The sequence below is a fragment of the Balaenoptera physalus genome, assembly GCF_965194825.1.
Source record: "Balaenoptera physalus genome assembly, chromosome: 3".
NCBI lineage: Eukaryota > Metazoa > Chordata > Mammalia > Artiodactyla > Balaenopteridae > Balaenoptera > Balaenoptera physalus.
The window spans coordinates 18673849-18686532 of NC_138890.1; the positions used below are offsets into that span (position 1 = coordinate 18673849).

General features: G+C 50.4%; 1 protein-coding gene and 1 long non-coding RNA gene across 2 annotated transcripts in view; one reads left to right on the forward strand and one right to left on the reverse strand.

Moving 5' to 3' along the window:
• Window positions 1-10116, reverse strand: part of LOC309656771 — a 115051-nt gene extending 104935 nt beyond the window's left edge. Inside the window, exon 1 of the long non-coding RNA XR_014261506.1 lies at window positions 6191-10116. This is a non-coding gene — a long non-coding RNA (uncharacterized lncRNA). The remainder of the gene's footprint in view (window positions 1-6190) is intronic.
• Window positions 453-12684, forward strand: SQSTM1 (sequestosome 1). Its single transcript, XM_082453579.1, has 8 exons — window positions 453-713; window positions 2783-2878; window positions 3742-3971; window positions 4067-4208; window positions 5013-5093; window positions 10123-10337; window positions 10606-10801; window positions 11819-12684. Exons 1-8 carry the CDS (start codon window positions 509-511, stop codon window positions 11974-11976), a joined length of 1323 nt encoding a protein of 440 aa, XP_082309705.1. The 5' UTR covers window positions 453-508; the 3' UTR covers window positions 11977-12684.

Sequence of the window (12684 nt, forward strand, 5' to 3'; positions counted from 1 at the left end):
AGGACAGCACCTCGCGAGCCAATTTGTTCTAGCTGGCGGTGCCCGCTGAGCGCCTAGGAACTTCCTGGCTTCCGGCCTCTGTTGTCCACCTCCCTCCTGCACTGGCCATCTCCAGGCGGCCTGGGTTCTGCTCTGCTGAGTCATGGCCAGGACCAGACCTGCAAGGGATCTGGGGTGGGACCCTGGCCGGTCCCTTTCCTTAGGTGCAGAGGCGGGCGCCAGACCGAGATGTCGGACTGCGGGGCCGGCCTCTTGGGGTCCCTGATGCATTAGGGGCAATGAGGAAGGGGGCGGCAATGAGGGGGTCCCAGCGGCGAGGAGGCTGTAGTGAGTCTGGGGCTCCCGCAGGGTGGCTCGCGCGCGACGGCCTGGCGGCAAGGGCTGGACCTGGCGCGCTCAGACCCCGCCCCCAGGAAGTGGGGAGGGCGGGGCTCCCAGCGTGCCCTACAAAAGCCGCACGCCTGAGCGGCTACTCAACGGCTCCACTCCTGCTTCCCAACTCGCGGTGATGGCGTCGCTCACCGTGAAGGCCTACCTTCTGGGCAAGGAGGACGCAGCCCGCGAGATCCGCCGCTTCAGCTTCTGTTTTAGCCCGGAGCCCGAAGCGGAAGCTGAGTCCACAGCTGGCTCCCGGCCCTGCGAGCGGCTGCTGAGCCGGGTGGCCGCCCTGTTCCCCGTACTACGGCCCGGCGGCTTCCAGGCTCACTATCGCGGTGAGCGGGCCGGGCGCCCTAAGGCAGCGGCGCGGGGTCGTGACGCAGTCCTGCCCTGCCGGCGGGGTGGCTGCCCCTTCTTTCTCGTCGGGCCTGGTGGCGTCTGCGGGGGTTTGCTCTGGCTGCTCGCTGGGTGGACGGCGGCCCGCGAGGGTCCCTAGTTCGGCTTCGGGTGCCATCCTGGTGACGAGGAGTGGTGACTACAGCCGGCCTTTGTAGGGTCAGGCGCTGCCAGGCTCTCCGGGCGGATCTCAGGCCTGGCGGCGTAAGAGACCTCCTCCCCCACCCCCACCCCCACCCCCGCCCGCCATGATGTTGCAGATCTTGGCGAAGGCGCACCGGGACGTCCTCACCGGCTCGCGAGCAGGCACAGGGTGGTCAGAGGGGCACTCAGGTTACAGTGACATCTTGCTGCTGCCGAGTCTGGGCCTCCTAGTGCCAGGTGGGGGTTGTGATAATAACCCGGAAGAGCCTGGGCCGGCAGACTAGGAGGAAGGGCCGGCTGGGGAGGAGGACTCAGCTGTGCGGCCTGGCCCGCGAGTTCCGGGCCGGCGGCTGGGAGGGGAGATCGGGGGCGGACCACAGAACGCCCGAGACCAGGCGGAGTCCAGACGTCATCCCATTGGCAGTGGATAGAGGAACCAGATGAAAACGTTGTTGAAAAGTGTTGGTGTAGCGACAGAGCCCAGGAGCCAGCTCAGTTTCTAGCTGCGGTGGCAAGACTGGTGGCTGCTGGGGGTGGGGTTGGGGGAGGTTGTTGTGATTGGGACGGAGGCGGGCCTGCCGGTAGGTGGGCCCGTGCTAGGACCTTCCTCAGGCCTGCTGCCATCTTGCCAGGGCCCCAAATTTTAAAATTTATTTATTTTCAGAGTAGATCGTTGTTTACTTATTTATTTTTAAAATTTTTATTGGCGTGTAGTTGCTTTACAATGTTGTGTTAGTTTCTACTGTACAGCAAAGTAAACTAGTCATACATATACATATATCCCCTCTTTTGGATTTTTTCCACCTTTTCTTAAAATAACAGTTTTATTGAGCTACAGTTCACATACCATAGAATTCATCCATTTAAAGTGTACAGTTTTTAGCATATTTACAGATTTGTGTAGCCGTTATCACAGTCATCTTGGAACCTTTCCATCACCTTATAAAGAAACGCTGCCCTTTAGCTATCCTCCCATCCCCATCATCCCATACCCCAAGCCCTAAACTACCACTAATCTACTTTGTGGATTTCCCTATTCTGAACATTTCATGTAAAAATATGTAGTCTATTGTAACTGGCTTCTTATACTTAGCATAATGATTTCAAGGTTCATCCATGTTGTAGTATGTATCAGTATTTCATTCCTTTTTGGGGCTGGGAAAGATTCAATTTTATGGACACAGCACATTTTGTTGAGCTGTGCATTAGTTGATGGACATTTGAGTTGTTTCCACCTTTTGACACAGCCCCTGTTTTCATGGTAGATGTTGCATCTGGTGACCCATAGACCTGAACCAGCCTGCAGATGTATGGTGTGGTTTGTCTTGCATGGTGATGCTTTAAACCATTTGAGCCAACATCTAAAAACTGGAGACTACGTATAAATACATAATTTTAGCTTTGTTGGGGGAGGAAGCAGGCAGATGTATTCTACTTTACTCTCCTAAGCCACAAGAGGTCCAAGGCCTTTGGAGGGGCTGGACCCCTGAGGAGCAGGTCACAGATGGGGATCTCCCACAGTTGATGGGGGGCTGGGTCTGGTTGGATGTGGATGGAGACAGCACCTCTTTGACGGGGCAGCTGGCGCAGAGTCAGAGTGCCAGGTGCTACCATTGCTGCGCCTGCACACACGTACTCTGCCTCTCGTGTGCGCCCAGGGCCCAGGTTGGAGTACTTACTCTCCAGGTAGTGGCAGAGTGAATGGGCAGTTTGGCCTCAGCCCTGCTTTCCCCTGGCTCAGACAAGAGGGCTTCAGTTTATAGCCCTGCAAGTGCCCCTTTCGTGCTGGCCTCAGCCCTTTTCAGCAGGTGGTGTCCAACTGAGAAGCCCTGGGTGCTCACTTGCTGTCTTTTAAACAATCTAGATGAGGACGGGGACTTGGTTGCCTTTTCCAGTGACGAGGAACTGAAGATGGCGATGTCATATGTGAAGGATGACATCTTCCGTATTTACATTAAAGGTAAGGGGCAGCCTGAAGCCAGGTGTTCCCTGTTGAGTACAACTGGCTTGAGGTTATGGAGACATTCCTCTAAAGAAGGGGTGAGGAGACTGAAGGCTGTTTAAGACAGGGCCATAGTTATCGCTGTGCTTGGCCTGAAAAAGGAGTACATGCCCACCACAGGGGGTGAGGTCGGAGGGTCTCTGGGTTCACATTAAAAAAAAAAAAAAATTTAATAAATTAAAAAAAAAATTTATTAAATTTATTTATTTTTAATTTTGGCTGCATTGGGTCTTCGTTGCTGTGCGCAGGCTTTCTCTAGTTGCAGCGAGGGGGGGGCTACTCTTCGTTGCGGTGCGGTGGCTTCTCTTGTTGCAGAGCACTGGCTCTAGACACGTGGGCTTCAGTAGTTGTGGCTCGTGGGCTCTAGAGTGCAGGCTCAGTAGTTGTGGCTCACGGGCTTAGTTGCTCCGTGGCATGTGGGATCTTCCCGGACCAGGGCTTTAACCCGTGTCCCCTGCATTGGCAAGCAGATTCTTAACCACTGCGCCACCAGGGAAGTCCCTGGGTTCACTCTTGATTGTGCCCACGAGCTGAGGGTTTATTTTAGTGCGGGGCAAGGCCAGAGCCATGCAGACACAACTCTCTGTTGCTCTGCTCTTGCCTGGGCCACTCGTCCCCAGGTCACAGGCACAGGGACTGTGAACCTCCTAGCAGGCTCTGAGGTTGCGTTGTTGTTGTCACTTGAGTAAGTGAATTCGCGTGGATTCGGTGTCTGAAGGGTGGCGTGAGGGACCTGCTGACTGTGATGGCCCCATAGTGGTGACAAGCAGGAGTCTAACGTGGCTCACAAAGAGTGTCATGGCTTTCTGCCCTGCCTGCAGAGAAGAAGGAGTGCCGGCGGGACCACCGACCCCCGTGTGCTCAGGAGGTGCCCCGAAACATGGTGCACCCCAACGTTATCTGTGATGGTTGCAATGGGCCAGTGGTGGGTACCCGCTACAAGTGCAGCGTCTGCCCTGACTACGACCTATGCTCCGTCTGCGAGGGAAAGGGCATGCACAGGGAGCACAGCAAGCTTGCCTTCCCCAGCCCCTTCGGGCACCCTTCTGAGGTGAGTGGGGCCTCCCTGTGGGCTCGGGGTGGGTGCAGGGTGGCAGGAGCCCCCTGACCTGGCACCACCCTGCCCCTCTGTCTACCCCTCCCCAGGGCTTCTCTCACAGCCGCTGGCTCCGGAAGCTGAAACACGGGCACTTTGGGTGGCCTGGCTGGGAGATGGGCCCACCGGGGAACTGGAGCCCACGTCCTCCTCGAGTGGGGGATGCCCACCCTGGCCCTGCTGCAGAATCAGGTGAGGCTTGTATCTGCTGGCCTCTGAAGGGCGAGATGTGAGGGCTGGCAGAGCTGGAGGGCCTTCCCTGTGTCCTGAAATCCTATGTGCCTATGGCTGGGCTGGGACTTCATGGCCATTCCTGGCATTTAGTCCTCACAAAACCCAGCAAAGTGTGGAGCATTATCCCCATTGTACAGGTGGGAAAACTGAGGCACCTAAGTGCCCAAGGCCACTAATGCACCTGCCCTTGCCCACCTCCTCATGCTGCTTTCTGAGGTGGTCCTCACGTACAGACGGGAGGCCCCCTCCAGCACCTGCATCTCCGCAGTGTACTCCTTTCTCTTTTATGCTAGCTGTCAGGAAAGTGAGAGCCAAATTTGCACGAGTCTTTTAAAACACAGTCCCCAAGTTAAAAACTTACATATAGCTTGCATTCTGAACTTTTGGATTCTGGTTTTATTCTGATTTTATTAATCTTACTGTGTACTTTGATTCACTTCATCTTTAGGGACAAAGATGGGGATGTTTGATTCGAGTAAATAATATTTTATACTGTATGTACTGAGCCCCCTGCGGAGTACCTACGCACCAGGAACACAGATGAAGGGGGAGCAGAAGGGGAAGTGGTTTGAAGGACGAAGGGGCCCAGGAGGTGGCCTCGAGAGGGAGGAAGAGAGGGAAGCACTGGAGTGTAGGCTGCTGGGACAAGGCCCCGGGGGCAGGGCTCCTGGGATGAAGGTGACAGGACTGCGACAGGTATCAGTCATTGAGAGACATGCTTTGCATTAAGTGTATCTTTGTTTTTGTTTTTTAAAATCAAAGCTTCTGGTCCATCGGAGGATCCCAGTGTGAATTTCCTCAAGAATGTAGGGGAGAGTGTGGCAGCTGCCCTCAGCCCTCTGGGTAAGTGGTTGCCTTGTCCGTCCTTTGATATCAGCAGAGCATTTTGGTAACCAGTGTGTAGGTGGCTGTTTTGTGGCTTTCGCTTGGGATACTGCAGAGGAGCGGCAGCTGATGTGTCCTTGAGACCAGTAAGGATTTGTTGCCACATATCAAACTTTGCCAAGTGCTGCACCACAGGCCACTTGAAGTTGCATTCCCTGACAGATTCTTGAGCTTTCCACACGGAGTGTGGAATCAGCCAACGTTTGGTTGGGGTAATCCCGCTAGGGAGGGTGACCAGGCTCAGTTGCAGGGCTGGCCTCTCATCTTCTGCCTGTTTGTCCTTTGGGAGAAGACCAGTCTGTATTTCTCCTAATATGAGTCTTGGGGTTTCTTCAAGGACTTGGGTGAGTAGTTAGTTGAGATGCCATATTGCCTTTCCTCCCTTTTTGCAACCCCCAACCTTTCCTGGCGCTTCCTGAGTGCTGGGCTTGTGCCGGTGCCGGAGAGAAAGGAGTAAGGGAGGAAGGTTCTCTGTGTGCTGCCAGGTTCCCAGTGCGCAGGCCCAGGGTAGGTGTCTGGGTGGATGAGCCTCTGTAGTGTGCCCGGCCTGAGGACAGAAGCTCCAAGAATTTAGAAAGCACTTGCTGTGTTTTGGCAGCGAGAATCAGCTACTGAAGGTGATTATGATGAATCCATGATCTTGGACTAGAAGAGAGCTCATCTTTGTGACTGCAGTGGCAGGAAGTGCCCACCTGGTCTGTCCAAAAGTTGTGTCCATGTCTGAAAGAATGCTGTAGGAGGGTGCCCAACCCCACCCGCCATCCACCCTGTGGCTCACAGAGCATGACTGCCATTGCTTCCAAACTGAGACCATTTCTGTTCACACTCATTGAAGTAGCTTTGAAGCAGCAGTGACATCTCGGTATTGCTGCTACATGAAATAGCTCAATTCACACATGGTTTCTGTACTGGAGTTAAAGGTTCTTGAGAGAGTGAGGAAAAAGAATTGCTATATTTAATGCCTTCTAAGGAGGGTAACAGTGGAGTAGTGATGAAATAATTGGGAGATAGGTTATCCCTAAACCCTGCCACTCACTTAAGACATAGTGAAAGACATAGTAGAATTTTAAGAAATTCCAACTAATGGGTTGCTACTTAGGGGCCATGGGAAGTTTTTCTCTGGAAGATAATAAGTGGACAGTGGTTCTGGCTGAGCATCAGAATCACCAACAAAGGGTTGGGGTTTTTTTTTTGGTTTTTTGGTATATAATTTGGTGTATGGAAACTATTAAAACTAATTATTCTGAAGAACAAAATTTTTCACTAAAAGAATGAATGAGACGACCTGAAAGTCACAATACCAAGTCTAGGTTCAGGCAGGGGACTTTAAAAGGGTGCAGAGTCCCAGGTCCCTTGATTCGGTAAGTGGGTCTTGGGTAGGGCCTGGGGTCTGTGTGTTCTGAAGGCTTCCCAGGAGACTCTGCGTCACGCTTGCTCTCCATCCCGAGACCCATCTGAGCTTGTGAAGTGTTTCAGAACTTGACCTGGATTCCCCACTCAGGACACAAGTGCTCAGAGGTCTTTTGGGATAAGGATTAAGGCCTTTTCAGATCTTTTGAAGTGGATGGAGTTGGTTTCTACTAACTAGGGAGGAGCCTGGAACCCTACAAAACAAGAAAAGTTTCAATAAAATATGCTTTTGCGTAATTTTCATTGACAAGAGCCATTCGAGGAATGGGTTAAACTCTGTTGTTGGAGTTACAGGTATTTTCCTTTCTTATGAGGAACTAACAGGATGACTTAGTCTGCTAACTGCCTACAAGGGACCATTTGTTCCCAGAGCCTGGGCCCAGAGGGGACGTAACCACTAACACCTCCCAGAGGGCAATGTGTGCAGAGAGTCAGTGGCTTTAAAGTGCAAACCTGAGGCCTTTTTTTGGTAGGTGCTGTGAGAGCCAGCTGAGCAACACCATGAGGCCCAGGGTGGAGGTCGCAGTCACCAACACCTAGGATGGAAAATAGCAGGGCCCTTCCTCATCATGGGGTCTTCCATAAATGCCCCCACACAGAGGCTTTGGGGACAGCATGGCAGAGACTGGTACAGTCTTGTAAGCCCTGAAGTCTTAGATTATCATTAAGTTGGAGAAACCCTAGTTCAAAAATTTCAATGATCCATTTACAGAAGCGTCACATCATTCACCCATTTAGAAAAGTGAGAAAGTATGTGGGTATTCATTGTACTGTTCTTCCAGCTTTTCTGACTGCTTGAACCTTTCCTAATGAAAAGCTGTGGGGGAAATGGAAGAAGAAGAACAATTTAAATTTTGCAGATGGGGCACCAGTAGCTAAGTAAGCCTGTTTTCATCTCTGCTTGCTCCTCAAACTCCACTAAAGTAATAGTGAAGGGATTAAACAAAAATATATAAAGCATCATGGATAAAGAACAAGAGAAAAAAGTAATAGAGAACAAGATAAAATGAAGTTATCAAACTTTGGAAGATGGGAAGTGGATGGAGGACAGTAACCAACAGAGTGGAGGCATCAGAAACGTATGTGCCTGCACAGGGATGCCACTGAGAAGCAAGACCGGCTGTGCAGGGACCAGAGAAGGCCGTGGAACAAGGGGAGGGGTTGAAGACGCCTATTAAGGATCATGTAGAGACTTCAAAGTCCCAGTCAGCCAGATGCTGGCCCTTGCCAACCCTTGCAGGAGACCTGGTGTTTAATTTAATTGCTGGAGCACTTGACCCAGGGAAGCTTCAGAGGTGGGGACACTAGGGACACAGGGCAGGGTGAGGCACCAGCCTGAAACTGGGCATCGTGAATGAGAGTGAGTCCAGCAGAAGCTGGGGACTCCCTGCTCAGGAGAGGCTGAATGCACCAGAGGAGCATCTGACAGCTCTGCCATCTAGGATCCCAGTGCCTGGCTGGGCACCCCGTCACCCTGCAGTTGGAAAATACTGACGGCCCTGGCCCCATGGAGAGTGCTTCCCATCATCTTTTCCTTAGTGCCTCGTTAGGATCAGACAGCTGTGGATCACCAACAGTTTGGGGAAAACCTCCATGCACGGGAAAGAAGGAACTTGAGGAAGGACTTAATAGGGAAGAGAATGTTAACATCCTCAGTGAGATACAAAAAAGTATTTGTATCCATGAAAAACAGGATACCATAAAAATGATAACATAAAGGAACAGAATAAGAATGTTCTTGGAAATTAAAAAAAAGAAAAAGAAAAAAGACAACTTCAAAAGAAGTCTCAGATTTTAAGATCATCTCAAGGAAATATTCTAGAAGCAAAACAGAGGCAGAAGGAGAGAAAAGATGGGATAATTTGAGGATTAATCCTGGAGGTCCAATATAGGATGAAGGAATTCCAGAAAGAGAACAGAGTAAACTGTAGGGAGGAAATGAACAAAGAATACAAGACAGTCTCTTGGCACTAAGGACATTAACCTCTGGATTGAAAGGGACCCCAAATGCCTTGGACAATGACTAAGAAAAGGACCCCATACCAAAGCTTATTGTCAAGTGTCAGAACCCTTGGGATAAAGAGAGACTCTGGAAACTCTCCAGGTTGCTATAAAAGCTTGGGAATTCAAGGAGCACAGCAAGAGCTGGAAGACAAGTGACTTCAAAAGGCTCATCTAAAATGGTTTTTCAACCTCGAATTCTGTACCCAACTAAAATGATCGTGTGGGAGCAGAACAAAGTTGTCAGGAATGCAAGGGTCTTAATCATCTTACCTGGGCTTGAACTCCCTCCCTCTGGTCAAAATGAAGAAATAAGCCCAGAATGAAGAAAGAGGTGCTTGAAAATGGTACCCAACACATGAAAGAGTGACAAGAGGAGTTGCCAGGATGGAAGGAAAGGTGTAGCTGTGCCTCTGGCCCCGAGAGCTGCCTGTCCAGGCTGGAGCTGGAAGCTCCATGCCCGCCAGGGGTGGTCTCCAGGGGAAAAACAGAACGGATGCGGTATCTGATACACGTAACCTGTGTAGAAAACACTATAGAGAAGCTGTGGGAGAATATGGGGAAAGTTAGCAAATGAAAAGGAGGACATTGTTACTGCTACAGAAACAGAAAGACTCTATGAGTAAATAAGGCCAGTACTTAGCCCAGCAAAGAACAATATTTATATAGTGGCACTAATGTAAACACTGAATGCTGTTTTTACCAAAACTTGAGTTTTTGAAAGGATAGGGGAAGGGGTGGTAAAGTGTTGATCTTCCAGAGTAAACTTGAGCAGTCAAGAAAGAAAGAGCATTTGTGGCTTGAAAGCTGTCTCTGGGGAGTGGGCCAGGCTGTGTGGTGGGGGACTGGGAATCTTCTATAGAAGACTATAGTCTTTTTTTTTTTTTTTAATTTTATTGAAGTATAGTTGAATTACAATGTTGTGCTAATTTCTGTTGCACAGCAAAGTGATTCAGTTTTTTATATATATATATATACACACACACACACATATACACACATATCCTTTTTCATATTCTTTTCCATTATGGTTTATCACAGGATATTGAATATGGTTCCATGTGTTATACAGTAGGACCTTGTTGTTTATCCATTCTACAGCCTTTTAAAATTGTTTGACTCTAAGCTATGGGCATGCCCTTTGAGAAATTAAAAATACATAGCCCCCGTGATTGTGCCCTCCCTTCCCCTCAGTGAGCATGTGCCCCAGAGTATGAGAGACTGGAGGTAGATACGCCAGCCAGTGCTTGCAGCCTAATGGGCCTTGCACAGAGCGTGCACGGGCTGTCTGCCTGCCTAAACAAAATTGGCGTGTTCAGCGTGCATGTTTTCACATCATAGGCCCCTGCACGCAAGTGCGATGCTTTATGTGGTCCTCACCACTGTGGCACAGGTGGTACTGGCCACATGTGGTATTTGGCTCTCACCCTGTTCCAAGGGCCTGGCCCTGCCTGCTGTGCAGCCAATGTTCTACATGGTTAGGGGAAAACAAGGTCTGTTTATGGACTTTCTGGCTCTGAAGCTCACCTGGGATGCTAGCTATTAATCAAGTTTTTGTTTTCTCCTTGGCTTCCAGGCATTGAAGTTGACATTGACGTGGAACATGGAGGAAAGAGAAGCCGCCTGACACCCACCTCCCCAGGCAGCTCCAGCCCAGAGGAGAAGTGTAGCTCTCAGCCAAGCAGCTGCTGCTCCAACCCCAGCAAGCCGGACGGGGACGTGGAGGGCATGGCACAGTCTCTGGTGGAGCAAGTGAACAAGATCACCCTGGAGTCAGGTGGTCAGCCTGAGGCAAGCACCCTCCCACGCCATCCCCAGGTTGTGGCCGCCCAGAGCTTCTCCCAGCACCCCAAGCACAGCCCTTCCCTGGCACTCACACAGCCAGAGGGACCCATTTCTGTTGCAGGGTGTCGGCGGCATTTAAGTTGTTCTGTGAACCCTCCGCTAGAACTTTTTGAAGCAAAAGCCTCTTGCCAGTCCTCCATGCCCTGACTCTCCCAGGCTGTGGTCAGGTGGCCTGTTGTCCTTGTCCTTGTGCTCATGGGGGGTTTTGTTCCAGGAACAGATGGAGTCTGATAACTGTTCAGGAGGAGATGATGACTGGACTCATTTGTCTTCAAAAGAGGTGGACCCGTCTACAGGTGAACTCCAGTCTTTACAGATGCCTGAATCTGAAGGGCCAAGCTCTCTGGACCCTTCCCAGGAAGGACCCACAGGGCTGAAGGAAGCTGCATTGTACCCACATCTGCCACCAGGCAAGAGATTTCAAGTATTTTGTATTTCTATCTTTTCCGTTCAGAGCATCCTATCAGTTGCTTTTAGCAACACAGAAAGACATTATGTTCTGTACTGCATGGCTTGTCTGTTGACGTAAGAGAAAATTGGGAGTTGGTTTTGTCCTCTGTGTCTATACTGAGCCTTAGTAAATAAGCTCAGCTTTCTAAAACTTAACATCCAGACCCAGAATTACGAAGGCAGATGTGATGTGGTGGCGGTGCTGGCTTTGGCACTGCCATGCAGTAGTAAAACTGGACTCGGGGTCCATCTCTACTGTTTCCTCATGGAAAGTGCTGACCTTGGATCAGGGGTCATAGCCAAGGCTCCGGTAGGAGCCAGGCAGGAAGCCACCGTGTAAAGTAGGTGGTGTGGAAGCAGTAGGGCTGGGTGGAGAGTGTGCCAGCCTGGAGAACTCACACTGAATAAAAGAGGCCACTCACACCCTGCTCTGGTTCATCACTGTCACACGGCAATGACTTTTAAAACAATATTCAAGTGGAAACCCATTCTATGGGCCAAATTTAGCCCTTGGGCTACCGGTATTTATCTTCTCTGCCTTAAAGCAGGGAGTGGCAAACTATGCCCTATGGGCCAAGAATGATTTTTTCCTTTTATAATGGTTGGAAAAAAGTCAAGATGGGAAAATTAGATGAAATTCAAATTTGTGTTCATAAATGTAAGTTTTACTGGAACACAGCCATGATCATTTGTTTACATTTTGTTGGGCTGCTTTTATGCTTGTAACAGCAGAGTTGAGTAGTTGTGACAGGGACGAATAGCCTGCAAAGCAGCTTAAAATATTTATTCTCTGACCTTTTATAGAAAAAGGTTGCCAGTTCCTGCCTTGGAGGGTCCCTGTGAGGGTTAAGCCCTTGTAAAAGGGCCGGGCCCTGCAGGCCCTGGGTACTTGCTGGCTGGACAGGATGCTGCAACATGCAGGTCACATTTGGGGCCCAGTGACTCCTTCTCATGGCTGTCATTACTCTCTCTGGCAGAAGCTGACCCCCGGCTGATTGAGTCCCTCTCCCAGATGCTATCCATGGGGTTCTCTGATGAAGGCGGCTGGCTCACCAGGCTCCTACAGACCAAGGATTATGACATCGGGGCTGCCCTGGACACCATCCAGTATTCAAAACACCCACCACCGTTGTGACAATGTCTGCTCACCCATTCTGTGTCCCCTTTCTTCTCTCATAGTTGTGTTGAGCTAGTATAGAACCCCAGTGCCTCTGTAAGGGCCAGTTTCTCTGCATTCTTCTTCCAGAATCTGGGGGGTGGGGACGCACAAAGCCATTTAGGGCAGTAGAACAAGTGACACGAGGGGGTAGTTCCAAGCAGCTTCCTGTGGGCGCCTGGCTCCTTGCAGCCGGGGGAGCCCCCCTGGGGCAGAGCGAGAGACCCCTTGCTGGGGAGGACGCGGAGGCCACGCTGCATCGTGCTCCCGCTCTCCCCTGCAGGGTTACACCAGCAGTCCAGCATAGATCTTGCCTGATGGCCTTCTGCTTTTTTGCTTTTTTTAAAACGACTATAGTACACTGATATGCAATTGATTTTCTGCTAGAAATCTGATATACTCTGAATTTGGCTAGAGTATAGCCAACATTCTGCTGGGGTGGAGGAGGCTGTCCTGTAGTGATTACTAGAGGGTAGGACAGCTCAGGACTTTGGCTAAACATCTGGGAATAAAGAAGGGCTGACAGGGGAACTGATGTTGTTCACTGAGTACTGCCTGTTTCACAACTACTGTAATTCTCTCATTTCCCAATGTGTCAACTGCTTTTAAAGTAAGAAAATCGCTTTGTAGCCATTCTGTTATATTTGTAAACAATCTTAATTAAATGGTATAAGCACTTTAATCAGA

Excerpts from the sequence above, each read along its gene's own strand:
- SQSTM1 (XM_082453579.1), top strand. The coding sequence starts at position 509 with ATGGCGTCGCTCACCGTGAAGGCCTACCTTCTGGGCAAGGAGGACGCA. Across the intron at positions 5,094-10,122 it reads AGCTGCCCTCAGCCCTCTGG|GCATTGAAGTTGACATTGAC; the intron begins GTAAGTGGTTGC and ends CTTGGCTTCCAG. Across the intron at positions 10,802-11,818 it reads GTACCCACATCTGCCACCAG|AAGCTGACCCCCGGCTGATT; the intron begins GCAAGAGATTTC and ends TCTCTCTGGCAG.